The sequence below is a fragment of the Scyliorhinus canicula genome, chromosome 6 (genome assembly GCF_902713615.1).
Source record: "Scyliorhinus canicula chromosome 6, sScyCan1.1, whole genome shotgun sequence".
In the NCBI taxonomy this organism is placed as follows: Eukaryota; Metazoa; Chordata; class Chondrichthyes; order Carcharhiniformes; family Scyliorhinidae; genus Scyliorhinus; species Scyliorhinus canicula.
This window is the reverse complement of record NC_052151.1, coordinates 3,049,670-3,076,251: the sequence shown is the minus strand read 5'-3', so window position 1 is coordinate 3,076,251 and position 26,582 is coordinate 3,049,670. Positions and strand designations below refer to the sequence as shown.

At 56.3% G+C, this 26,582-nt stretch overlaps 1 protein-coding gene across 1 annotated transcript in view; it reads right to left on the bottom strand.

Moving 5' to 3' along the window:
• Positions 1-4,968: 4,968 nt before the first annotated feature.
• LOC119966915 (BTB/POZ domain-containing protein 9-like) overlaps positions 4,969-26,582 on the bottom strand; it is a gene marked incomplete at its 5' end in the record, with an annotated part of 51,118 nt that continues 29,504 nt past the window's right edge. Inside the window, 2 exons of the mRNA XM_038798873.1 lie at positions 4,969-6,215; positions 21,661-21,739. Coding sequence (XP_038654801.1) covers positions 6,039-6,215; positions 21,661-21,739 — 256 coding nt within the window. The remainder of the gene's footprint in view (positions 6,216-21,660; positions 21,740-26,582) is intronic.

The following is a 26,582-nucleotide window of genomic DNA, read 5'->3' as shown; positions in this document are numbered from 1 at the left end:
GAGGAGGGGAGCTGTGAGGAGGGGGAGCTGTGAGGAGGGGGAGCTGTGAGGAGGGGGAGCTGTGAGGAGGGGGAGCTGTGAGGAGGGGGAGGAGGGGGAGCTGTGAGGAGGGGGAGGAGGGGGAGCTGTGAGGAGGGGGAGCTGTGAGGAGGGGGAGCTGTGAGGAGGGGAGCTGTGAGGAGGGGGAGCTGTGAGGAGGGTGAGGAGGGGGAGCTGTGAGGAGGGTGAGGAGGGGGAGCTGTGAGGAGGGGGAGCTGTGAGGAGGGGGAGTTGTGAGGAGGGGGAGCTGTGAGGAGGGGGAGGAGGGGGAGCTGTGAGGAGGGGGAGCTGTGGGGAGGGGGAGCTGTGAGGAGGGGGAGCTGTGAGGAGGGGGAGCTGTGAGGAGGGTGAGGAGGGGGAGCTGTGAGGAGGGGGAGCTGTGAGGAGGGGGAGCTGTGAGGAGGGGGAGGAGGGGGAGCTGTGAGGAGGGGGAGCTGTGAGGAGGGGGAGCTGTGAGGAGGGGGAGCTGTGAGGAGGGGAGCTGTGAGGAGGGGGAGCTGTGAGGAGGGGGAGGAGGGTGAGGAGGGGAGCTGTGAGGAGGGGGAGCTGTGAGGAGGGGGAGCTGTGAGGAGGGGGAGCTGTGAGGAGGGTGAGGAGGGGAGCTGTGAGGAGGGGGAGCTGTGAGGAGGGGGAGCTGTGAGGAGGGGGAGGAGGGGGAGCTGTGAGGAGGGGGAGCTGTGAGGAGGGGGAGCTGTGAGGAGGGGGAGCTGTGAGGAGGGGGAGCTGTGAGGAGGGGAGCTGTGAGGAGGGGAGCTGTGAGGAGGGGGAGGAGGGGGAGCTGTGAGGAGGGGGAGGAGGGGGAGCTGTGAGGAGGGGGAGCTGTGAGGAGGGGGAGCTGTGAGGAGGGGGAGGAGGGGGAGCTGTGAGGAGGGGGAGCTGTGAGGAGGGGGAGCTGTGAGGAGGGGGAGCTGTGAGGAGGGGGAGCTGTGAGGAGGGGGAGCTGTGAGGAGGGTGAGGAGGGGGAGCTGTGAGGAGGGTGAGGAGGGGGAGCTGTGAGGAGGGGGAGCTGTGAGGAGGGGGAGTTGTGAGGAGGGGGAGCTGTGAGGAGGGGGAGGAGGGGGAGCTGTGAGGAGGGGGAGCTGTGGGGAGGGGGAGCTGTGAGGAGGGGGAGCTGTGAGGAGGGTGAGGAGGGGGAGCTGTGAGGAGGGGGAGCTGTGAGGAGGGTGAGGAGGGGGAGCTGTGAGGAGGGGGAGCTGTGAGGAGGGGGAGCTGTGAGGAGGGGGAGGAGGGGGAGCTGTGAGGAGGGGGAGCTGTGAGGAGGGGGGCTGGAGGAGGGGAGCTGTGAGGAGGGGGGGAGGGGAGCTGTGAGGAGGGGGAGCTGTGAGGAGGGTGAGGAGGGGGAGCTGTGAGGAGGGGGAGCTGTGAGGAGGGGGAGCTGTGAGGAGGGGGAGCTGTGAGGAGGGTCAGGAGGGGGAGCTGTAAGGAAGTATGGAATTGAAGGTGATTTAGCGGTTTGGATCAGTAATTGGCTAGCTGAAAGAAGACAGAGGGTGGTGGTTGATGGCAAATGTTCATCCTGGAGTTCAGTTACTAGTGGTGTACCGCAAGGATCTGTTTTGGGGCCACTGCTGTTTGTCATTTTTATAAATGACCTGGAAGAGGGTGTAGAAGGATGGGTTAGTAAATTTGCAGATGACACGAAGGTCGGTGGAGTTGTGGATAGTGCTGAAGGATGTTATAGGATACAGAGGGACATAGATAAGCTGCAGAGCTGGGCTGAGAGGTGGCAGATGGAGTTAATGCGGAAAAGTGTGAGGTGGTTCACTTTGGAAGGAGTAACAGGAATGCAGAGTACTGGGCTAATGGCAAGATTCTTGGTAGTGTAGATGAACAGAGAGATCTCGGCATCCAGGTACATAAATCCCTGAAAGTTGCCACCCAGGTTAATAGGGCTGTTAAGAAGGCATATGGTGTGCTAGCCTTTATAAGCAGGGGGATTGAGTTTCGGAGCCACAAGTTCATGCTGCAGCTGTACATAACTCTGGTGCGGCCGCACCTGGAGTACTGCGTGCAGTTCTGGTCACCACATTATAGGAAGGATGTGGAAGCTTTGGAAAGGGTTCAGAGGAGATTTACTAGGATGTTGCCTGGTATGGAGGGAAGGTCTTACGAGGAAAGGCTCAGGGAATTGAGGTTGTTTTCGTTAGAGAGGAGAAGGCTGAGAGGTGACTTAATAGAGACATATAAGATCGTCAGAGGGTTAGATAGGGTGGACAGTGAGAGTCTTTTTCCTCGGATGGTGATGACCAACACGAGGGGACATAGCTTTAAATTGAGGGGTGATAGATATAGGACAGATATCAGAGGCAGTTTCTTTACTCAGAGAGTAGTAGGGGTGTGGAACGCCCTGCCTGCAACAGTAGTAGACTCGCCAACTTTGAGGGCATTTAAGTGGTCACTGGATAGACATATGGATGAAAATGGAATAGTGTAGGTCAGATAGGCTTCAGATGGTTTCACAGGTTGGCGCAACATCGAGGGCCGCAGGGCCCGTACTGCGCTGTAGTGTTCTATGTTCTATGTCAACTGCACTCTCTCCCTATTCCTAGCCTCGCTATCACGTGGCACCGGCAACAAACCAGAGATGACAACTCTGTCTGTCCTGGCCTTTAACTTCCAGCCTAACTCCCTAAACTTGTTTATTACCTCCACACCCTTTTCCCTACCTACGTCGTTGGTACCAATGTGCACCACGACTTCTGGCTGCTCACCCTCCCCCTTCAGGATCCTGAAGACACGATCCGAGACATAGAACATAGAACAGTACAGCACAGAACAGGCCCTTCGGCCCTCGATGTTGTGCCAAGCAATGATCACCCTACTCAAACCCACGTATCCACCCTGTACCCGTAACCCAACAATCCCCCCATTAACCTTACACTACGGGCAATTTAGCATGGCCAATCCACCTAACCCGCACATCTTTGGATTGTGGGAGGAAACCGGAGCACCCGGAGGAAACCCACGCACACACGGGGAGGACGTGCAGACTCCACACAGACAGTGACCCAGCCGGGAATCGAACCTGGGACCCTGGAGCTGTGAAGCATTTATGCTAACCACCATGCTACCGTGCGGCCACATCCCTGGCCCTGGCACCCGGGAGGCAACATACCTTTCAGGAGTCTCGCTCGCGACCACAGAATCTCCTATCTATTCCCCTAACCATTGAATCTCCTATTACTATTGCTTTTCTATGCTCCCCCCTTCCCTTCTGAGCCCCAGAGCCAGACTCAGTGCCAGAGACCTGGCCGCTGGGGCCTTCCCCCGGTAGGTCATCCCCCCCAACAGCATCCAAAACGGTATACTTGTTTTGATGGGGAACGGCCACGAGGGATCCCTGCACTGTCTGCCTGTTAGTTTTCTTTCCCCTGACTGGTAAGTGGGAGGGTTCAAGCTGACCACATTCCTCTTAGAGTGAAGAGTAAGGCTCGTAGATCGAGGCAACCCTGAATGACTTGAGATATTGAGGTCCTGGTCAAAAGGAAGAAGAAGGCATATGACATGCTGAGGCAGCTGGGATCAAGTGGATCCCTTGAAGAGTATAGGGCTTGTCGGAGTAGAGTTAAGAGAAAAATCAGGAGGGCAAAAAGGGACATGAGAGTGTCATGGCAGAGAAGGCAAAGGAAAATCCAAACAGCTTTGACAGATCCATAAAGGGTAAAAGGGTGACTAGGGAGAGAGTAGAGCCTCTTAAGGATAAACAAGGTCATCTATGTGCGGATCCACAAGGGATGGGATTGGATTGGATTGGTTTATCAGGGGCTGTTTAGCACAGGGCGAAATCGCTGGCTTTGAAAGCAGACCAAGGCAGGCCAGCAGCACGGTTCAATTCCCGTACCAGCCTCCCCGAACAGGCGGCGGAATGTGGCGACTAGGGGCTTTTCACAGTAACTTTATTGAAGCCTACTTGTGGCAATAAGCGATTTTCATTTCATTTATTGTCACGTGTACCGAGGTACAGTGAAAAGTATTTTTCTGCGAGCAGCTCAACAGATCATTCAGTACATGGGAAGAAAAGGGAATAAAAGAAAATACATAATAGGGCAACACAAGGTACACAATGTAACTAGATAACACCGGCATCGGATGAAGCATACAGGGTGTAGTGTTAATGAGGTCAGTCCATAAGGGTGAGATCCTAAATGAATATCTCTCATCGGTATTTACTGTTGAGAAAGGCAGGAATGTTCGGGAACTTGGGGAAATAAACAGTGACGTCCTGAGGAGTGTACATATTACAGAGAAGGAGGTGCTGGAGATATTAAAGCCCATCAAGATAGATAAATCCCCGGGACCTGATGAAATGTATCCCAGGGCGTTGGGGGGAGGCTCGGGAGGAAATTGCCGGCCCCCCAGCTGAGATATTTGAATCATCGACAGCCACAGGAGAGGGGCCTGAAGATCGGAGGCAGCAAATGTTGAGCCTTTGTTTAAGAAGGGCCACAGGGCAAAGCCTGGGAACTACTGACCGGTGAGACTGACTTCTGCAGTGGGTAAGTTGTTCAAGGGTATTCTGAGAGACAGGATCTACAGGCATTTAGACAGGCAAGGACTGATTAGGGACAGTCAGCACGGCTTTACTGCAACCTTCCTTTTCCCATTGCCACACCACCACAGCTTGAGGCCATCTAATCTTGGCTCTTTCCATGTCTCAGGAAATCGTTCGAGTCGCACAATGAAGGGACTTTTGCTGATAAGTGGCTCCTTTCTGCCACCAAAGGATCAGTGTAATAATATAGAATGTAGACATTCTTGGAAACAATTGTCGTTCACCTCACTTCCTGGTGTCGTTGACTTTAACCTGGAGTTGTAAGGCTTCTTACTGGTGTCCACTCCAGTCCAACGCCGGCATCTCCACATCATATCAGGGGAGCCACACACAATTGTATCTCTAACACAGAACATTTCAACAAAACCACGGCTAACTTATCCTTATGTCTGTTTATTAAATGAAGCTATTGAATAAACAATACATTTGACTTTTGTTGGCTATTCTATACAAGAGTCTGCGATTGAGAATGGCCGTATTTGAATGTACACTGTGATTAGTCATTTTTACAGGTTCAGTAATGTGAGCCCAAGTGGGAACACAGTTGCTGTCTCCGTTTCCCTCTTTATCCCATCACTAACTCAATCAGAATGGAAGAAAATTCCAAATGCTCACATTTCACAATCACCTAAACTTTAAATAAGAAGTTCCTCTTACACCTTTTTACAAAACATAAATACAATTTGCAGCCCAGCACAAGTGCCCAGCTACCCTGGACAATAACATTGACATCTTGTGCAGTAACTGCCCACTTCGAGCAATCATTCAACAAGCCTCATATTTTCAGTGAAGTCAACGAGAATTTGAAATTAAACCCACCCAGAGTTAATGGGAATGGAAGGAGCTCCGATTTCCTTGGCTCAGTTTCGATCAGAAATCCTCCTGACCAACATTTAATTATCAACAAGATAAAGCTGGAGGTCCACGTGAAGGAGCGTTTTGTAAAAACAAGAAAACATTAAACTCTCCACAAAGACGGGGAGAAGTTCCTATAAACGGCTGGAGAGCGATCACAACCAATCACATCCTTGTGATTCTCCATTCAAACAGTATCCACCTTTCTACTTCCACAAGTTACACTGCACCAGGATTGGGCACTGGGCTGAAGTGAAATGGTTTCCAGTTCTGCATTCAGACGAGTTCCATTTCTTAGGATACAAACGATTCCTGATTGGAAACAAGAGCCGAATCCCATTTTCTCCCACACACTGAATCGGTGTTATAAACATGACAATTTTACTGAACTAGTTACATATGGATCAGGCAAACAGAGGACGTCAGGCACATATTCATCAAGTAAGCAGGGTTGACCAAAGTTCCCATGTCGTTCAATGTGGACAAAACAGGGATTTGTCTGTCGGGAATTCACCTGGAATTGCAATCAGTCTGGTCTTGTTTGAAATGATGGCCAAAGATGATAGGAGTCATTTTCTAAACTCCACTAAACTCAGCAACTGAACTGTGGCCTGGTTCTTGTGTTAGTTACAGACTGAGTTTGTGATGCGGCTCGGAGGCCTTGTCCAGATCGATATTCTGCAGCATCATTAGCCCCAGTTGTGTCGTCACTCGGCTCCTGGTGGATATCCCGTTGGGCCGGACACTCAAAGTGAACGCAGTGAAACACCTGGAACGGAAAGTAGAGTTAGAATTGGAACTCGGATTGGGATTCATCTCCTCCCAGCACTTTAAACCTAAACAAAATAAATCATCTCCATCTTTTGGTCGTCTCAATCAATGACTTTTTTTTGCTATTTTTATTGCTAACATTGGAAACCTCTTCTTTTCACCAAAAACTATCTGATCTTCTCTGATTAAGTAAGGCGGTACTACCTTTTCCAGGGGAGCTTTTATTTATCACGGACAAGTAAATTCATTGAGAATTAAATATTATTCATTCAGGTTTTTGCCATTATTTAGCTACGCTCAAATCTAACCAAATTTTCTCAGCTAACTTGCAGCTCAAACCGCCACAACTGCTTTATTTAAATTTCAGACCAAAATTTCTTAATCGACATCACTCCAAAACTGATTATAAACTATATTATGCTCACTCCGAGAATGCACATTCCATGGGGAAGAAGGAGGCCCCCAGCCCATCAAACTTCCAAAAGAGAGCAGACCGAAGTGCACTGGCCGCCCTGTCCCCGTCACCCCACCCAAACAGCACGTCTGCAGACTGGAGGGAGGGAACCACAGCACCCGGACGCCAACGCAGACACGGGGAGAACGTGTAGCCTTCACACAGTCACCCAAGGCCGAACACACACCTGGGTGCAAGGCACTGTGAGGCAGCAGTGTTAACCCGGGTCCCTGGCACTGTGAGACAGCAGTGTTAACCAGGGTCCCCGGCACTGTGAGACAGCAGTGTTAACCCGGTTCCCTGGCACTGTGAGACAGCAGTGTTAACCCGGGTCCCTGGCACTGTGAGGCAGCAGTGCTAACCCGGGTCCTTGGCACTGTGAGGCAGCAGTGTTAACCCGGGTCCCTGGCACTGTGAGGCAGCAGTGTTAACCCGGGTCCCTGGCACTGTGAGACAGCAGTGTTAACCCAGGTCCCTGGCACTGTGAGGCAGCAGTGTTAACCCGGGTCCCTGGCACTGTGAGGCAGCAGTGTTAACCCGGGTCCCTGGCACTGTGAGACAGCAGTGTTAACCCGGGTCCCTGGCACTGTGAGACAGCATTGTTAACCCGGGTCGCTGGCACTGTGTGACAGCAGTGCTAACCCGGGTCCCTGGCACTGTGAGACAGCAGTGTTAACCCGGGTCCCTGGCACTGTGAGGCAGCAGAGTTAACCCGGGTCCCTGGCACTGTGAGACAGCCTTGTTAACCCGGGTCGCTGGCACTGTGTGACAGCAGTGTTAACCCGGGTCCCTGGCACTGTGAGACAGCAGTGTTAACCCGGGTCCCTGGCACTGTGAGGCAGCAATGTTAACCCGGGTCCCTGACACTGTGAAACAGCAGTGTTAACCCGGGTCCCTGGCACTGTGAGGCAGCAGTGTTAACCCGGGTCCCTGGCACTGTGATACAGCAGTGTTAACCCGGGTCCCTGGCACTGTGAGACAGCAGTGCTAACCCGGGTCCCTGACACTGTGAGACAGCAGTGTTAACCCGGGTCCGTGGCACTGTGAGGCAGCAGTGTTAACCCGGGGCCCTGGCACTGTGAGGCAGCAGTGTTAACCCGGGTCCCTGGCACTGTGAGACAGCAGTGTTAACCCGGGTCCCTGGCACTGTGAGACAGCAGTGTTAACCCGGGTCCCTGGCACTGTGAGACAGCAGTGTTAACCCGGGTCCCTGGCACTGTGAGACAGCAGTGTTAACCCGGGTCCCTGGCACTGTGAGACAGCAGTGTTAACCCGGGTCCCTGGCACTGTGAGACAGCAGTGTTAACCCGGGTCCCTGCCACTGTGAGACAGCAGTGTTAACCCGGGTCCCCGGCACCGTGAGGCAGCAGTGTTAACCCGGGGCGCTGGCACTGTGAGGCAGCAATGTTAACCCGGGTCCCTGGCACTGTGAGACAGCAGTGTTAACCCGGGTCCCTGGCTCTGTGAGACAGCAGTGTTAACCTGGGTCCCTGGCACTGTGAGGCAGCAGTGCTAACCCGGGTCCCTGGCACTGTGAGACAGCAGTGTTAACCCGGGTCCCTGGCACTGTGAGGCAGCAGTGTTAACCCGGGTCCCTGGAACTGTGAGACAGCAGTGTTAAGCCGGGTCCCTGGCACTGTGAGACAGCAGTGTTAACCCGGGACCCTGGCACTGTGAGACAGCAGTGTTAACCCGGGTCCCTGGCACTGTGAGACAGCACTGCTAAACCGGGTCTCTGGCACTGTGAGGCAGCGGTGTTAACCCGGGTCCCTGGCACTGTGAGACAGCAGTGTTAACCCGGGTCCCTGGCACTGTGTGACAGCAGTGTTAACCCGGGTCCCTGGCACTGTGAGGCAGCAGTGTTAACCCGGGTCCCTGGCACTGTGAGACAGCACTGCTAACCCGGGTCTCTGGCACTGTGAGGCAGCGGTGTTAACCCGGGTCCCTGGCACTGTGAGGCAGCAGTGTTAACCCGGGACCCTGGCACTGTGAGACAGCAGTGTTAACCCGGGTCCCTGGCACTGTGAGACAGCACTGCTAACCCGGGTCTCTGGCACTGTGAGGCAGCGGTGTTAACCCGGGTCCCTGGCACTGTGAGGCAGCAGTGTTAACCCGGGTCCCTGGCACTGTGAGACAGCATTGTTAACCCGGGCCCCTGGCACTGTGATACAGCAGTGCTAACCCGGGTCCCTGGCACTGTGAGGCAGCAGTGTTAACCCGGGTCCCTGGCACTGTGAGACAGCAGTGTTAACCCGGGTCCCTGGCACTGTGAGGTAGCAGTGTTAACCCGGGTCCCTGGCACTGTGAGACAGCAGTGTTAACCCGGGTCCCTGGCACTGTGAGACAGCAGTGTTAACCCGGGTCACTGGCACTGTGAGGCAGCAGTGTTAACCCGGGTCCCTGGCACTGTGAGGCAGCAGTGTTAACCCGGGTCCCTGGCACTGTGAGACAGCAGTGTTAACCCGGGTCCCTGGCACTGTGAGGTAGCAGTGTTAACCCGGGTCCCTGGCACTGTGAGACAGCAGTGTTAACCCGGGTCCCTGGCACTGTGAGACAGCAGTGTTAACCCGGGTCACTGGCACTGTGAGGCAGCAGTGCTAACCCGGGTCCTTGGCACTGTGAGACAGCAGTGTTAACCCGGTTCCCTGGCACTGTGAGACAGCAGTGTTAACCTGGGTCCCTGGCACTGTGAGGCAGCAGTGTTAACCCGGGTCCCTGGCACTGTGAGACAGCAGTGTTAACCCGGGTCCCTGGCACTGTGAGACAGCAGTGGTAACCTGGGTCCCTGGCACTGTGAGGCAGCAGTGTTAACCCGGGTCCCTGGCACTGTGAGACAGCAGTGTTAACCCGGGTCCCTGGCACTGTGAGACAGCAGTGGTAACCCGGGTCCCTGGCTCTGAGACAGTGGTGTTAAGCCGGGTCCCTGGCACTGCGAGGCAGTAGTGTTAACCCAGGTCCCTGGCATTATGAGGCAGCAGTGTTAACCCGGGTCCCTGGCACTGTGAGGCAGCAGTGTTAACCCGGGTCCCTGGCACTGTGATACAGCAGTGCTAACCCGGGTCCCTGGCACTGTGAGGCAGCAGTGTTAACCCGGATCGCTGGCACTGAGACAGCAGTGTTAACCCAGGTACCTGGGACTGTGCGACAGCAGTGTTAACCCGGTTCCCTGGCACTGTGAGACAGCAGTGTTAACCCGGATCCCTGGCACTGTGAGACAGCAGTGTTAACCCGGGTCCCTGGCACTGTGAGACAGCAGTGCTAACCCGGGTCCTTGGCACTTTGAGACAGCAGTGTTAACCCGGGTCCCTGGCTCTGTGAGACAGCAGTGTTAACCTGGGTCCCTGGCACTGTGAGACAGCAGTGTTAACCCGGGTCCCTGGCACTGTGAGACAGCAGTGCTAACCCGGGTCTCTGGCACTGTGAGGCAGCGGTGTTAACCCGGGTCCCTGGCACTGAGAGACAGCAGTGTTAACCCGGGTCTCCCTCACTGTGAGACAGCAGCGTTAACCCAAGTCCCTGGCGCTGTGAGGCAGCAGTGTTAACCCGGCTCCCTGGCACTGTGAGGCAGCAGTGTTAACCCGGGTCCCTGGCACTGTGATACAGCAGTGCTAACCCGGGTCCCTGGCACTGTGAGGCAGCAGTGTTAACCCGGATCGCTGGCACTGTGAGACAGCAGTGTAAACCCCTGGTCCCTGGCACTGTGAGGCAGCAGTGCTAACCCGGGTCCCTGGCACTGTGCGACAGCAGTGTTAACCCGGGTCCCTGACACTGTGAGGCAGCAGTGTTAACCCGGGTCCCTGGCACTGTGAGGCAGCAGTGTTAACCCGGGTCCCTGGCACTGTGAGACAGCAGTGTTAACCCGGGTCCCTGGCACTGTGAGGCAGCAGTGTTAACCCGGGTCCCTGGCACTGTGAGGCAGCTGTGTTAACCCGGGTCCCTGGCACTGTGAGATAGCAGTGTTAACCCGGGTCCCTGGCACTGTGAGGCAGCAGTGTTAACCCGGGTCCCTGGCACTGTGATACAGCAGTGCTAACCCGGGTCCCTGGCACTGTGAGGCAGCAGTGTTAACCCGGATCGCTGGCACTGAGACAGCGGTGTTAACCCGGGTCCCTGGCACTGTGAGGCAGCAGTGCGAACCCGGGTCCTTGGCACTGTGAGGCAGCAGTGTTAACCCGGGTCCCTGGCACTGTGAGGCAGCAGTGTTAACCCGGTTCCTTGGCACTGTGAGACAGCAGTGTTAACCCGGGTCTCTGGCACTGTGAGGCAGCGGTGTTAACCCGGGTCCCTGGCACTGTGAGACAGCAGTGTTAACCCGGGTCCCTAACACTGTGAGACAGCAGTGTTAACCCGGGTCCCTAACACTGTGAGACAGCAGTGCTAACCCGGGTCCCTGGCACTGTGAGGCAGCAGTGTTAACCCGGGTCCCTGGCACTGAGACAGCAGTGTTAACCCGGGTCCTTGGCACTGTGAGGCAGCAGTGTTAACCCGGGTCCCTGGCACTGTGAGACAGCAGTGTTAACCCGGGTCCCTGGCACTGTGAGACAGCAGTGTGAACCCGGGTCCCTGGCACTGTGAGGCAGCAGTGTTAATCCGGGACCCTAACACTGTGAGGCAGCAGCGTTAACCCGGGTACCTGGCACTGTGAGACAGCAGTGTTAACCCGGGTCCCTGGCACTGTGAGGCAGCAGTGTTAATCCGGGACCCTAACACTGTGAGGCAGCAGTGTTAACCCGGGTACCTGGCACTGTGAGACAGCAGTGTTAACCCGGGTCTCTGACACTGTGAGGCAGCAGTGTTAACCCGGGTCCCTGGCACTGTGAGACAGCAGTGTGAACCCGGGTCCCTGGCACTGTGAGACAGCAGTGTTAACCCGGGTCCCTGGCACTGTGAGACAGCAGTGTTAACCCTGGTCCCTGGCACTGTGAGGCAGCAGTGTTAACCCGGGTCCCTGGCACTGTGAGACAGCAGTGCTAACCCGGGTCCCTGGCACTGTGAGACAGCAGTGTTAACCCAGGTCCCTGGCACTGTGAGACAGCAGTGTTAACCCGGGTCCCTGGCACTGTGAGACAGCAGTGTTAACCCGGGTCCCCGGCACTGTGAGACAGCTGTGTTAACCCGGGTCCCTGGCACTGTGAGACAGCAGTGTTAACCCGGGTCCCTGGCAGTGTGAGGCAGCAGTGTTAACCCGGGTCCCTGGCACTGTGAGACAGCAGTGTTAACCCGGGTCCCTGGCACTGTGAGGCAGCAGTGTTAACCCGGGTCCCTAGCACTGTGAGACAGCAGTGTTAACCCGGGTCCCTGGCACTGTGAGACAGCAGTGTTAACCCAGGTTCCTGGCACTGTGAGACAGCAGTGTTAACCCGGGTCCCTGGCACTGTGAGACAGCAGTGTTAGCCCGGGTCCCTGGCACTGTGAGACAGCAGTGTTAACCCGGGTACCTGGCACTGTGAGGCAGCAGTGTTAACCCGGGTCCCTAGCACTGTGAGACAGCAGTGTTAACCCGGGTCCCTGGCATTGTGAGACAGCAGTGTTAACCCGGGTCCCTTGGCAATGTGAGACAGCAGTGTTAACCCGGGTCCCTGGCACTGTGAGACAGCAGTGTTAACCCGGGTCCCTGGCACTGTGAGACAGTATAGAACATAGAACATAGAACAGTACAGCACAGAACAGGCCCTTCGGCCCTCGATGTTGTGCCGAGCCATGATCACCCTACTCAAACCCACGTATCCACCCTATACCCGTAACCCAACAACCCCCCACCCCTTAACCTTACTTTTTAGGACACTACGGGCAATTTAGCATGGCCAATCCACCTAACCCGCACTTCTTTGGACTGTGGGAGGAAACCGGAGCACCCGGAGGAAACCCACGCACACACGGGGAGGACGTGCAGACTCCGCACAGACAGTGACCCAGCCGGGAATCGAACATGGGACCCTGGAGCTGTGAAGCATTTATGCTAACCACCATGCTACCGTGCTGCCCGGATCCCTGGCACTGTGAGGCAGCAGTGTTAACCCGCGTGCCTGGAACTGTGTGACAGCAGTGTTAACCCGTGTCCCTGGCACTGTGAGGCAGCAGTGTTAACCCGCGTGCCTGGCACTGTGAGATAGCAGTGTTAACCCGGGTCCCTGGCACTGTGAGACAGCAGTGTTAACCCGGGACCCTGGCACTGTGAGACAGCAGTGTTAACCCGGGACCCTGGCACTGTGAGACAGCAGTGTTAACCAGGGTCCCTGGCACTGTGAGGCAGCAGTGTTAACCCGGGTCCCTGGCACTGTGAGACAGCAGTGTTAACCCGGGTCCCTGGCACTGTGATACAGCAGTGTTAACCCGGGTCCCTGGCACTGTGAGACAGCATCGTTAACCCGGGTCCCTGGCACTGTGAGACAGCATCGTTAACCCGGGTCCCTGGCACTGTGATACAGCAGTGCTAACCCGGGTCCCTGGCACTGTGAGGCAGCAGTGTTAACCCGGGTCCCTGGCACTGTGAGACAGCAGTGTTAACCCGGGTCCCTGGCACTGTGAGGTAGCAGTGTTAACCCGGGTCCCTGGCACTGTGAGACAGCAGTGTTAACCCGGGTCCCTGGCACTGTGAGGCAGCAGTGTTAACCCGGGTCACTGGCACTGTGAGGCAGCAGTGCTAACCCGGGTCCTTGGCACTGTGAGACAGCAGTGTTAACCCGGTTCCCTGGCACTGTGAGACAGCAGTGTTAACCCTGGTCCCTGGCACTGTGAGACAGCAGTGTTAACCCGGGTCCCTGGCACTGTGAGGCAGCAGTGTTAACCCGGGTCCCTGGCAGTGTGAGGCAGCAGTGTTAACCCGGGTCCCTGGCACTGTGAGACAGCAATGTTAACCCGGATCCCTGGCACTGTGAGACAGCAGTGTTAACCCGGGTCCCTGGCACTGTGAGACAGCAGTGTTAACCCGGGTCCCTGGCACTGTGAGGCAGCAGTGTTAACCTGGGTCCCTGGCACTGTGAGACAGCAGTGTTAACCCGGGACCCTGGCACTGTGAGACAGCACTGCTAACCCAGGTCCCTGGCACTGTGAGGCAGCAGTGTTAACCCGGGTCCCTGGCACTGTGAGGCAGCAGTGTTAACCCGGGTCCCTGGCACTGTGAGACAGCAGTGTTAACCTGGGTCCCTGGCACTGTGAGACAGCAGTGTTAACCCGGGACCCTGGCACTGTGAGACAGCACTGCTAACCCAGGTCCCTGGCACTGTGAGGCAGCAGTGTTAACCCGGGTCCCTGGCACTGTGAGGCAGCAGTGTTAACCCGGGTCCCTGGCACTGTGAGGCAGCAGTGTTAACCCGGGTCCCTGGCACTGTGAGACAGCAGTGTTAACCCGGGTCCCTGGCTCTGAGACAGTGGTGTCAAGCCGGGTCCCTGGCACTGTGAGGCAGCAGTGTTAACCCGGGTCCCTGGCACTGTGATACAGCAGTGCTAACCCGGGTCCCTGGCACTGTGAGACAGCAGTGTTAACCCGGGTCCCTGGCTCTGAGACAGCGGTGTTAACCCGGGTCCCTGGCACTGTGAGGCAGCAGTGCTAACCCGGGTCCTTGGCACTGTGAGGCAGCAGTGTTAACCCGGGTCCCTGGCACCGTGAGGCAGCAGTGTTAACCCGGGTCCCTGGCACTGTGAGACAGCAGTGTTAACCCGGGTCCCTGGCACTGTGAGGCAGCAGTGTTAAACCGGGTCCCTGGCACTGTGAGGCAGCAGTGTTAACCCGGGTCCTTGGCACTGTGAGACAGCAGTGTTAACCCGGGTCCCTGGCACTGTGAGGCAGCAGAGTTAACCCGGGTCCCTGGCACTGTGAGACAGCCTTGTTAACCCGGGTCCCTGGCACTGTGAGGCAGCAGTGTTAACACGGGTCCCTGGCACTGTGAGACAGCAGTGTTAACCCGGTCTCTTTAACTGTGAAGCATCAGTGCTAACCACTGTGCTACAATGCCTCCCCGTGCACTTCAGCAGGCGGTGAGCTGCCTTCTTGAACCGCTGCAGTCCCTGAGGTGTAGGTACACCCACTGTGCTGTTAGGAAGGGAGTTCCAGGATGTTGCCCCAGCGACAGTGAAGGAACGGCCGATATATTTCCAAGTCAACAACGAACAAAGAACAAAGAAAAGTACAGCACAGGAACAGGCCCTTTGGCCCTCCAAGCCCGTGCCGACCATGCCGCCTGTCTAACCTAAAATCTTCCACACTTCCTGGGTACGTATCCCTCTATTCCCATCCTATTCATGTATTTGTCAAGATGCCCGTTAAACGTCACTATTGTCCCTGCTTCCACCACCTCCTCCGGCAGCGATTTCCAGGCACCCACTACCCTCTGTGTAAAAGTATTGCCTCGTACATCTCCTCTAAACCTTGCCCCTCGCACCTTAAACCTATGCTCCCTAGTAATTGACCTCTCTACCCTGGGGAAAAGCCTCTGACTATCCACTCTGTCTATGCCCCTCATAATTTTGTAGATCTCTATCAGGTCGCCCCTCAACCTCTGTCGTTCCAGTGAGAACAAACCGAGTTTATTCAACCGCTCCTCATAGCTAATGCCCTCCATACCAGGCAACATCCTGGTAAATCTATTCTGCACCCTCTCTAAAGCCTCCACATCCTTCTGGTAGTGTGGCGACCAGAATTGAACACTATACTCCAAGTGTGGCCTAACTAAGGCTCTATACAGCTGCAACATGACTTGCCAATTCTTATACTCAATGCCCTGGCCAATGAAGGCAAGCATGCTGTATGCCTTCTTGACTACCTTCTCCACCTTTCAGTGACCTGTGGATCTGTACACCTAGATCTCTCTGACTGTCAATACTCTTGAGGGTTCTACCATTCACTGTATAATCCCTACCTGTATTAGACCTTCCAAAATGCATTACCTCACATTTGTCCGGATTAAACTCCATCTGCCATCTCTCCGTCCAAGTCTCCAAACGATCTAAATCCTGCTGTATCCTCTGACAGTCCTCATCACTATCCGCAATTCCACCACCAAGGGGCTGATTTAGCTCATTGGGTTAAATCGCTGGGTTTTAAAGCAGACCAAGCAGGCCAGCAGCACGGTTCAATTCCCGTATCAGCCTCTCCGGACAGGCGCCGGAATGTGGCGACTAGGGGCTTTTCACAGTAACTTCATTGAAGCCTACTCGTGACAATAAGCAATTTTCATTTTCATTTCAACCTTTGTGTCGTCTGCAAACTTACTAATCAGACCAGTTACATTTTCCTCCAAATCATTTATATATACACTACGAATAGCAAAGGTCCCAGCACTGATCCCTGCGGAACACCACTAGTCACAGCTCTCCAATTAGAAAAGCACCCTTCCATTGCTACTTTCTGCCTTCTATGACCTAGCCAGTTCTGTATCCACCTTGCCAGCTCACCCCTGATCCCGTGTGACTTCACCTTCTGTACCAGTCTGCCATGAGGGACCTTGTCAAAGGCCTTACTGAAGTCAGGATGGTGAGTGACTTGGAGGGGAACCTCCAGGTGGTGGGTTTCCCAGGTATCTGCTGCTCTTGTCCTCAGGACACTACCCTGAGGAACTCTTCCCATTGATATACGTATGGAATATCTTGGGATTTTCCCTACTTTTACCTGCCAGAGCTTTCACAAATCCCGTCTTTTCTCTCATAATTGATTTCCTCAGCTCAATCCTGCCCTTTTTGTGCTCCACTAATGCCTCTCAGACTGGCTCCCTTATATTTGTTAAAGCCTCTCTTTTCCTTCTCATCGTACCCGGAATATCTCTGGCCATCCATGGTTCTCTGGGCTTCTTACACCTTCCTATTACCCTGGAGGGACCTTGCTGAGCCTGTACCCTCTCCATTTCCTCTTTAAACTGCTCTTCTGTTGATTATTCCACAAGTAACTCTTTCCAGTCTACCTTAGTCAGATCCTGCCTCATTTTACTAAAATACGCTCTCCATCCATCCAAACCCTTTTTTTGAAACTTGTTTATTTCTTTATTTATTAAATTGCACCATATTGTGGTCGCCGTCACGAAAATGCTCCCCCAACATCCCATCACCCACCTTAGCACGGGCTTCACTCCCCACAATTCCGTCCAGCACAGCACCATTCCTTGTTGGACCCTCTACACATTGAGCTAAAACATTCTCCTGTGTACATTTTAAGATGTTCACTCCCTTAACACGATGAGTATCCCAGTTAATGTCGGGAAAGCTGGAATCACCAAATATAATTACCCTCATTATTCTTACACCCCTCAGCGAATCACGCACATATTTGCTCCTCAATTCCCCGTTCAATATCTGGGTCTATAATAAACACATAGCAACATAGCTGTCCCGTTTTTACTCCTAAGCTCTATCTGCAAAGCTTCATTTGATGCTCCCTCCAAGATATTAATAGAAAGCAAAGAGTGGGGATTAATGGGTGTTTCTCTGGTTGGCAATCAGTAGCTAGTGGTGTCCCTCAGGGATCTGTGTTGGGCCCACAATTGTTCACAATTTACATAGATGATTTGGAGTTGGGGACCAAGGGCAATGTGTCCAAGTTTGCAGATGACACTAAAGCGAAAAGTGCAGAGGATACTGGAAGTCTGCAGAGGGATTTGGATAGGTTAAGTGAATGGGCTAGGGTCTGGCAGATGGAATACAATGTTGACAAATGTGAGGTTATCCATTTTGGTAGGAATAACAGCAAACGGGATTATTATTTAAACGATAAAATATTAAAGCATGCCGTTGTTCAGAGAGACTTGGGTGTGCTAGTGCATGAGTCACAGAAGGTTGGTTTACAAGTGCAACAGGTGATTAAGAAGGCAAATGGAATTTTGTCCTTCATTGCTAGAGGGATGGAGTTTAGACTAGGGAGGTTATGTTGCAATTGTATAAGGTGTTAGTGCGGCCACACCTGGAGTATTGTGTTCAGTTTTGGTCTCCTTACTTGAGAAAGGACGTACTGGCGCTGGAGGGTGTGCAGAGGAGATTCACTAGGTTAATCCCAGAGTTGAAGGGGTTGGATTATGAGGAGAGGTTGAGTAGACTGGGACTGTACTCGTTGGAATTTAGAAGGATGAGGGGGGATCTTATAGAAACATTTAAAATTATGAAGGGAATAGATAGGATAGATGCGGGCAGGTTGTTTCCACTGGCGGGTGACAGCAGAACTAGGGGGCATAGCCTCAAAATAAGGGGAAGTAGATTTAGGACTGAGTTTAGGAGGAACTTCTTCACCCAAAGGGTTGTGAATCTATGGAATTCCTTGCCCAGTGAAGCAGTTGAGGCTCCTTCATTACATGTTTTTAAGGTAAAGATAGATAGTTTTTTGAAGAATAAAGGGATTAAGGGTTATGGTGTTCGGGCCGGAAAGTGGAGCTGAGTCCACAAAAGATCAGCCATGATCTCATTGAATGGCGGAGCAGGCTCGAGGGGCCAGATGGCCTACTCCTGCTCCTAGTTCTTATGTTCTTATATCATCTTTCCTTACCGCAGTAACTGACTCCTTAGCCAATAATGCAAAGCCTCTTCCTCTTCTACCCCCTCCTCTGCCTTGCCTGAAGATTCTGTATCCCGAGATGTTGAGCTGCCAATCCTGCCTCTCGCTCAACCATGTCTCTGTGATAGCTATGACATCATAATTACACGTGCCAATCATCACCCTTAACTCATCCGTTTTCCCTTTAATACTCTGGGCATTAAAGTCGATGCCTTCCAGTCTTGTCATACTCCCTTGGATAGTCAGAGGCTTTTTCCCAGGGTAGAGGGGTCAATTACTAGCGGGCAGAGGGGTCAATTACTAGGGGGCAGAGGGGTCAATTACTAGCGGGCAGAGGGGTCAAATACTAGGGGGCAGAGGGGTCAATTACTAGGGGGCAGAGGGGTCAATTACTAGGGGGCAGAGGGGTCAATTACTAGGGGGCAGAGGGGTCAATTACTAGGGGGCAGAGGGGTCAATTACTAGGGGGCAGAGGGGTCAATTACTAGGGGGCAGAGGGGTCAATTACTAGGGGGCAGAGGGGTCAATTACTAGGGGGCAGAGGGGTCAATTACTAGGGGGCAGAGGGGTCAATTACTAGGGGGCAGAGGGGTCAATTACTAGCGGGCAGAGGGGTCAAATACTAGGGGGCAGAGGGGTCAATTACTAGGGGGCAGAGGGGTCAATTACTAGGGGGCAGAGGGGTCAATTACTAGGGGGCAGAGGGGTCAATTACTAGGGGGCAGAGGGGTCAATTACTAGGGGGCAGAGGGGTCAATTACTAGGGGGCAGAGGGGTCAATTACTAGGGGGCAGAGGGGTCAATTACTAGGGGGCAGAGGGGTCAATTACTAGGGGGCAGAGGGGTCAATTACTAGGGGGCAGAGGGGTCAATTACTAGGGGGCAGAGGGGTCAATTACTAGGGGGCAGAGGGGTCAATTACTAGGGGGTAGAGGGGTCAATTACTAGGGGGCAGAGGGGTCAATTACTAGGGGGCAGAGGGGTCAATTACTAGGGGGCAGAGGGGTCAATTACTAGGGGGTAGAGGGGTCAATTACTAGGGGGCAGAGGGGTCAATTACTAGCGGGCAGAGGGGTCAATTACTAGCGGGCAGAGGGGTCAATTACTAGGGGGCAGAGGGGTCAATTACTAGGGGGCAGAGGGGTCAATTACTAGGGGGTAGAGGGGTCAATTGCTAGGGGGCAGAGGGGTCAATTACTAGCGGGCAGAGGGGTCAATTACTAGGGGGCAGAGGGGTCAATTACTAGGGGGCAGAGGGGTCAATTACTAGCGGGCAGAGGGGTCAATTACTAGGGGGTAGAGGGGTCAATTACTAGGGGGCATAGGTTTAAGGTGTGAGGGGCAAGGTTTAGAGGGGATGTACGAGGCAAGAATTTTTACACAGAGGGTAGTGGGTGCCTGGAACTCGCTGCCGGAGGAGGTGGTGGAAGCAGGGACGATAGTGACATTTAAGGGGCATCTTGACAAATACATGAATAGGATGGGAATAGAGGGATACGGACCCAGGAAGCGCAGAAGATTTTAGTTTCGACCTGATTGCTTTTCTTTTAGTGAACCCAATTCTTCATTGCACTATCGCCCCGTCTCATCTTGCATGTTAACTCCGTCATTCAGGAAGCTCCGGATTGTGGTTCCGTCAGTGCACCGTGTGTGTTAAGAAACTCACTGCCGATGAGGTTGGTGGGAGAGAAGATGGCCAATGATTTCAAAATGTAATTGGAGAGAGACTTGAAGGAAATATAGCTTTCCGGAGGTGGGGATGGAGATGGGGGCAGAGATGGGGGCGGAGATGGGGACGGAGATGGGGGCAGAGATGGGGACGGAGATGGGGCAGAGATGGGGGCAGAGATGGGGGCAGAGATGGGGGCAGAGATGGGGGCGGAGATGGGGACGGAGATGGGGGCGGGGGTGGGGACGGAGATGGGGGCGGAGATGGGGGCAGAGATGGGGGCAGAGATGGGGGCGGAGATGGGGGCGGAGATGGGACAGAGATGGGGAAGAGATGGGACAGAGATGGGGGCAGAGATGGGGACGGAGATGGGGGCGGAGATGGGGGCGGAGATGGGGGCGGAGATGGGGGCAGAGATGGGGGCAGAGATGGGGGCAGAGATGGGGGCAGAGATGGGGGCAGAGATGGGGGCAGAGATGGGGGCAGAGATGGGGGCAGAGATGGGGGCAGAGATGGGGATGGTGGGGTGGTGGGGGCAGAGATGGGGACGGAGATGGGGGCGGAGATGGGGACGGAGATGGGGGCAGAGATGGGGGCGGAGATGGGGGCGGAGATGGGGACGGAGATGGGGCAGAGATGGGGGCGGAGATGGGGGCGGAGATGGGGGCGGAGATGGGGGCGGAGATGGGGACGGAGATGGGGACGGAGATGGGGACGGAGATGGGGGCAGAGATGGGGGCAGAGATGGGGGCAGAGATGGGGACGGAGATGGGGGCGGAGATGGGGGCGGAGATGGGGACGGAGATGGGGACGGTGGTGGGGGCAGAGATGGGACAGAGATGGGGGCAGAGATGGGGGCGGATGTGGGGACGGAGATGGGGGCAAAGATGCGGGCGGAGATGGGGGCGGAGATGGGGACGGAGATGGGGGCGGATGTGGGGACGGAGATGGGGGCGGAGGTGGGGACGGAGGTGGGGACGGAGGTGGGGACGGAGGTGGGGACGGATGTGGGGACGGATGTGGGGACGGATGTGGGGACGGATGTGGGGAAGGATGTGGGGAATGGGATGACTATTACTGGATAGAGCTAGCATGAACTGAATGGACCAGCACAAAGTGAGTGGGCCGAATGGCCTCTCCTGAGCTTTATGTCGCTATACTCCAAATTAAGCGAATAAATGTAGGTTGTCACGCGGGTTTGTTACAGGCTGCTGACTATTTGGCTGCAGCACCCCCTGCATTGAAACAGCAATGACACAGAAGAACCATTTCAATGGCTGCAATGCATTTTGGGGTGTCCTGCGGCTTTGAAAGGCACTATATAAATGCAATGTTGTTGCTTCTCCTGCATACACAGTACATAGAACATAGAACAGTACAGCACAGAACAGGCCCTTCGGCCCTCGATGTTGTGCCGAGCCATGATCACCCTACTCAAACCCACGTATCCACCCTATACCCGTAACCCAACAATCCCCCCATTAACCTTACTTTTATTTGGACACTATGGACAATTTAGCATGGCCAATCCACCTAACCCGCACATCTTTGGACTGTGGGAGGAAACCGGAGCACCCGGAGGAAACCCACGCACACACGGGGAGGACGTGCAGACTCCGCACAGACAGTGACCCAGCCGGGAATCGAACCTGGGACCCTGGAGCTGTGAAGCATTTATGCTAACCACCATGCTACCGTGCTGCCCAGTAGTTGTGTCTGATCTGTCCCAGGCTGCTTTGCCAGTAAGTGAAGGATTTTGCACCTTGACCGTTATCTGAAACAATTCCAATCTGACATTTCCTTCAACAAAACCTGTGGAGTTCTCAGCGTTGCCAGTGAAACCGTACCTCGTTGGCCGTGTTATAGGTCCCCACGATCCTGATAAACACCACTGCCTGTCGCTCAAAGCTGATTGTTTGCCACGATCTGGAAACAAAACATAGTTAACACATTTGGAGTGCGGAAATACATAACTGGGAGCTGACATTGGCATGGTCCTTTCTCAATAACAAAATCATTGGGCCCAGCAATTGCCAGAGTGACTCACAATTAGATTTGTTTTTATATTCACTGGTTGTGTGAGCATGTTGCCCATCCCGGAGGGCATTTAGGATCAACCACATTTCTGGGGATCATAGATACAGAGAAGATAGGAGCAGGAGGAGGCCTTTTGGCCCTTCGAGCCTGCTCTCCATTCATCACCATCATGGCTGACCATCCAACTCAATAGCCTAATCCTGCTTTCTCCCCGTAGCCTTTGATCCCATTCTCCCCAAGTGCTATATCCAGCCGTCCCTTCAATATATTCAATGTTTTAGCATCAACTACTTCCTGTGGTAATGAATTCCACAGGCTCACCATTCTTTGTGTGAAGAAATGTCGCCTTATCTCTGTCTGAAATGGTTTACCCTGAATCCTCAGGCTGTGGCCCCTGGTTCTGGACACACCCATCATTGGCAACATCTTCCCTGCATCTACCCTGTCTAGTCCTGTTAGAATTTTATAAATCTCTATGAGTTTCCCCCTCATTCTTCTGAACTCCAGCGAGAACAATCCCAAACTAGTCAATCTCTCCTCATATGACAGTCCCGCCATCCCAGGAATCAGTCTGGTAAACCTTCGCTGCACTCCCTCGAGAGCAAGAACATCCTTCCTCAGAGAAGGAGACCAAAACTGTCCACAATACTCCAGGTGTGACCTCACCAAGGCCCTGTACAATTGCAGCAACACATCCCTGCTTCTATACTCGAAACCTCTCGCAATGAAGGCCAACATACCATTAACCTTCTTTACCACTTGCAGTACCTTTTTATTTCTTTATTCGTTCATGGGATCTTCTGGAGACTGATTCGTGGGCAAGAGGTGTTTCTGACCTAATTTGAAACTTTAACTGGTGTGTGATTCATCTCAGACACTCTCAGCTCAAGTAGGCTTACATTAACACTGCAATGAAGTTACTGTGAAAAGCCCCTAGTCGCCACATTCCGGCGCCTGTTCGGGTCACAGAGGGAGAATTCAGAATGTCCAATTCACCTAACAGCACGTCTTTCGGGACTTGTGGGAGGAAACCGGAGCGCCCGGAAGAAACCCACGCAGACACGGGGAGAACGTGCAGACTCCGCGCAGACACGGGGAGAACGTGCAGACTCCGCGCAGACACGGGGAGAACGTGCAGACTTCGCACAGACACGGGGAGAACGTGCAGACTCCGCGCAGACACGGGGAGAACGTGCAGACTCCGCACAGACACGGGGAGAACGTGCAGACTTCGCACAGACAACGACCCAAACTGGGAATCAAACCCGGGTCCCTGGCGATGTGAAGCCACAGTGCTAACCACTGTGTTACTGAATAACTCAGCGAGCTTTGCGCATGAACAGTGAGAGAGAGGCCACATCTTGAGTGAGGTCATGGGCAGAGTGAGCTTTCGACGCGGGGACCCGGGGCGGAGCGGGGACCCGGGGGGGAGCGGGGACTCGGGGCGGAGCGGGGACCCGGGGCGGAGCGGGGACCCGGGGGGGAGCGGGGACTCGGGGCGGAGCGGGGACCCGGGGCGGAGCGGGGACTCGGGGGGGAGCGGGGACTCGGGGCGGAGCGGGGACCCGGGGCGGGGCGGGGACCCGGGGGGGAGCGGTGACCCGGCGCGGAGCGGGGACCCGGCACGGAGCGGGGACTCGGGGCGGGGTCTCGGGGCGGAGCGGGGACCCGGGGGGGAGCGGTGACCCGGCACGGAGCGGGGACTCGGGGCGGGGTCTCGGGGCGGAGCGGGGACCCGGGGGGAGCGGGGACCCGGGGGGGAGCGGTGACCCGGCACGGAGCGGGGGACTCGGGGCGGGGTCTCGGGGCGGAGCGGGGACTCGGGGCAGAGCGGGGACTCGGGGCAGAGCGGGGACCCGGGGCGGAGCGGGGACCCGGGGCGGAGCGGGGTCTCGGGGCGGAGCGGGGACTCGGGGCGGAGCGGGGACTCGGGGCGGAGCGGGGACTCGGGGCGGAGCGGGGACTCGGGGCGGATCGGGGACTCGGGGCGGAGCGGGGACTCGGGGCGGAGCGGGGACCCGGGGCGGAGCGGGGACCCGGGGGGGAGCGGTGACCCGGCGCGGAGCGGGGACCCGGGGCGGAGCGGGGACCCGGGGCGGAGCGGGGACCCGGGGCGGAGCGGGGACCCGGGGCGGAGCGGGGACCCGGGGCGGAGCGGGGACCCGGGGCGGAGCGGGGACCCGGGGCGGAGCGGGGACCCGGGGCGGAGCGGGGACCCGGGGCGGAGCGGGGACCCGGGGCGGAGCGGGGACTCGGGGCGGAGCGGGGACTCGGGGCGGAGCGGGGACTCGGGGCGGAGCGGGGACTCGGGGCGGAGCGGGGACTCGGGGCGGAGCGGGGACTCGGGGCGGAGCGGGGACTCGGGGCGGAGCGGGGACTCGGGGCGGAGCGGGGACTCGGGGCGGAGCGGGGACTCGGGGCGGAGCGGGGACCCGGGGCGGAGCGGGGACCCGGGGCGGAGCGGGGACCCGGGGCGGAGCGGGGACCCGGGGCGGAGCGGGGACCCGGGGCAGAGCGGGGACCCGGGGCAGAGCGGGGACTCGGGGCAGAGCGGGGACTCGGGGCAGAGCGGGGACTCGGGGCGGAGCGGGGACTCGGGGCGGAGCGGGGACCCGGGGGGGAGCGGTGACCCGGCACGGAGCGGGGACTCGGGGCGGGGTCTCGGGGCGGAGCGGGGACCCGGGGGGGAGCGGGGACCCGGGGGGGAGCGGTGACCCGGCACGGAGCGGGGACTCGGGGCGGGGTCTCGGGGCGGAGCGGGGACCCGGGGGGGAGCGGGGACCCGGGGGGGAGCGGTGACCCGGCACGGAGCGGGGACTCGGGGCGGGGTCTCGGGGCGGAACGGGGACTCGGGGCGGAGCGGGGACTCGGGGCGGAGCGGGGACTCGGGGCGGAGCGGGGACTCGGGGCGGAGCGGGGACTCGGGGCGGAGCGGGGACCCGGGGCGGAGCGGGGACCCGGGGCGGAGCGGTGACCCGGGGGGGAGCGGTGACCCGGCGCGGAGCGGGGACCCGGGGCGGAGCGGGGACCCGGGGCGGAGCGGGGACCCGGGGCGGAGCGGGGACCCGGGGCGGAGCGGGGACCCGGGGCGGAGCGGGGACCCGGGGCGGAGCGGGGACCCGGGGCGGAGCGGGGACTCGGGGCGGAGCGGGGACCCGGGGCGGAGCGGGGACCCGGGGCGGAGCGGGGACCCGGGGCGGAGCGGGGACCCGGGGCGGAGCGGGGGACCCGGGGCGGAGCGGGGACCCGGGGCGGAGCGGGGACCGGGGCGGAGCGGGGACCCGGGGCGGAGCGGGGACCCGGGGCGGAGCGGGGACCCGGGGCGGAGCGGGGACCCGGGGCAGAGCGGGGACTCGGGGCAGAGTGGGGACTCGGGTCAGAGTGGAACGAGGTCCTCTGCTTTTTCTCCTTGCTATGGAACTTTTGAATCTCCAGAGACGGGTCTTGCCTGCGGCAGCTGAGGCTACAAGGGAGAGAGCTGATAGGTAAGTCTTTCCAACTTTCAACAATTATCGTTTGAAAATAAGTTTTGCAGTTTAGAATCTGTAAAGGCTCTAATTGGTAGTAACGAAGACAAGCAAAGAAGGACCATAGAGAATTTGAATTAATCTAATATCAGCATCTTCCAAAGCTTTAATTTAAAAGGTGATGTCATAGCAGGAGATCGCAAAGCCTTGCTGTGCTCCTCATGCACCATGTGGGATTTCGGGAACGTTTCCAGTGGCCGGGATCAGCACGTGGGCAGGAAGTATCTCCAGGTATGGCTCCTGGAAGCTGGAGTTTCAGATCTGGAGCGGCAGCTGGAGACACTGTGGTGCGTCTGTGAGACGGAGAGTGATGTGGTTAGCACGTCCAGAGAGGTGGTCACACCGCAGGCTCAGGCTCCGCAGGCAGGAAGGGATTGGGTGACCACCAGGCAGAGCAAGAGAGTGAGGCAGGTAGTGCGGGAATCTCCTGTGGCCATTCCCCTGAGGAACAGATATACCGTTTTGGATTCTGTTGAGGGGAACGGCCTCTCAGGGCAAAGCAGCAACAGCCAGAATTCATTGCGCCGCTGTTGGTTCTGCTGCAGAGGGGAGGGGTAATAAGTGTGACAGTGCAATAGTTATAGGGGATTGAATTCTAAGGGGAATAGAGAGGCGTTTCTATGGTCACAAACGAGACTCCAGGATGGTATGTTGCCTCCCTGGTGCTAGGGTCAAGGATGTCTCAGAGCGGCGGCAGGACATTCTGGAGGGGGAGGGTGAACAGCCAGTGGTCGTGGCACACATGGGTACAAACGACATAGGTAAAAAAAAAAGGGATGAGGTCATGAGGTGGCACGGTAGCACAGAGGCTAGCACTGTGGCTTCACAGTGCCAGGGTCCCAGGTTCGATACCCGGCTTGGGTCACTGTCTGTGTGGAGTCTGCACGTTCTCCCCGTGTCTGTGTGGGTTTCCTCCGGGTGCTCCGGTTTCCTCCCACAGTCCAAAGACGTGCAGGTTAGGTGGATTGGCCATGCTAAATTGCCCTTAGTGTCCAAAAGGGTTGGGTGGGGTTGCTGGTTACGGGGATGGGTCAGAGGTGTGGCCTTAGGCAGGGTGCTCTTTCCAAGACCCGATGGGCCAAATGGCCTCCTTCTGCACTGTAAATTCTATGATTATATGAAAACATGAATCAAGAACAAGACAGAATCAAGTTAAAACGACAGCAAGGGAAATAAGAAAAGTAATAGGCAGAGAAAGAGCCTGT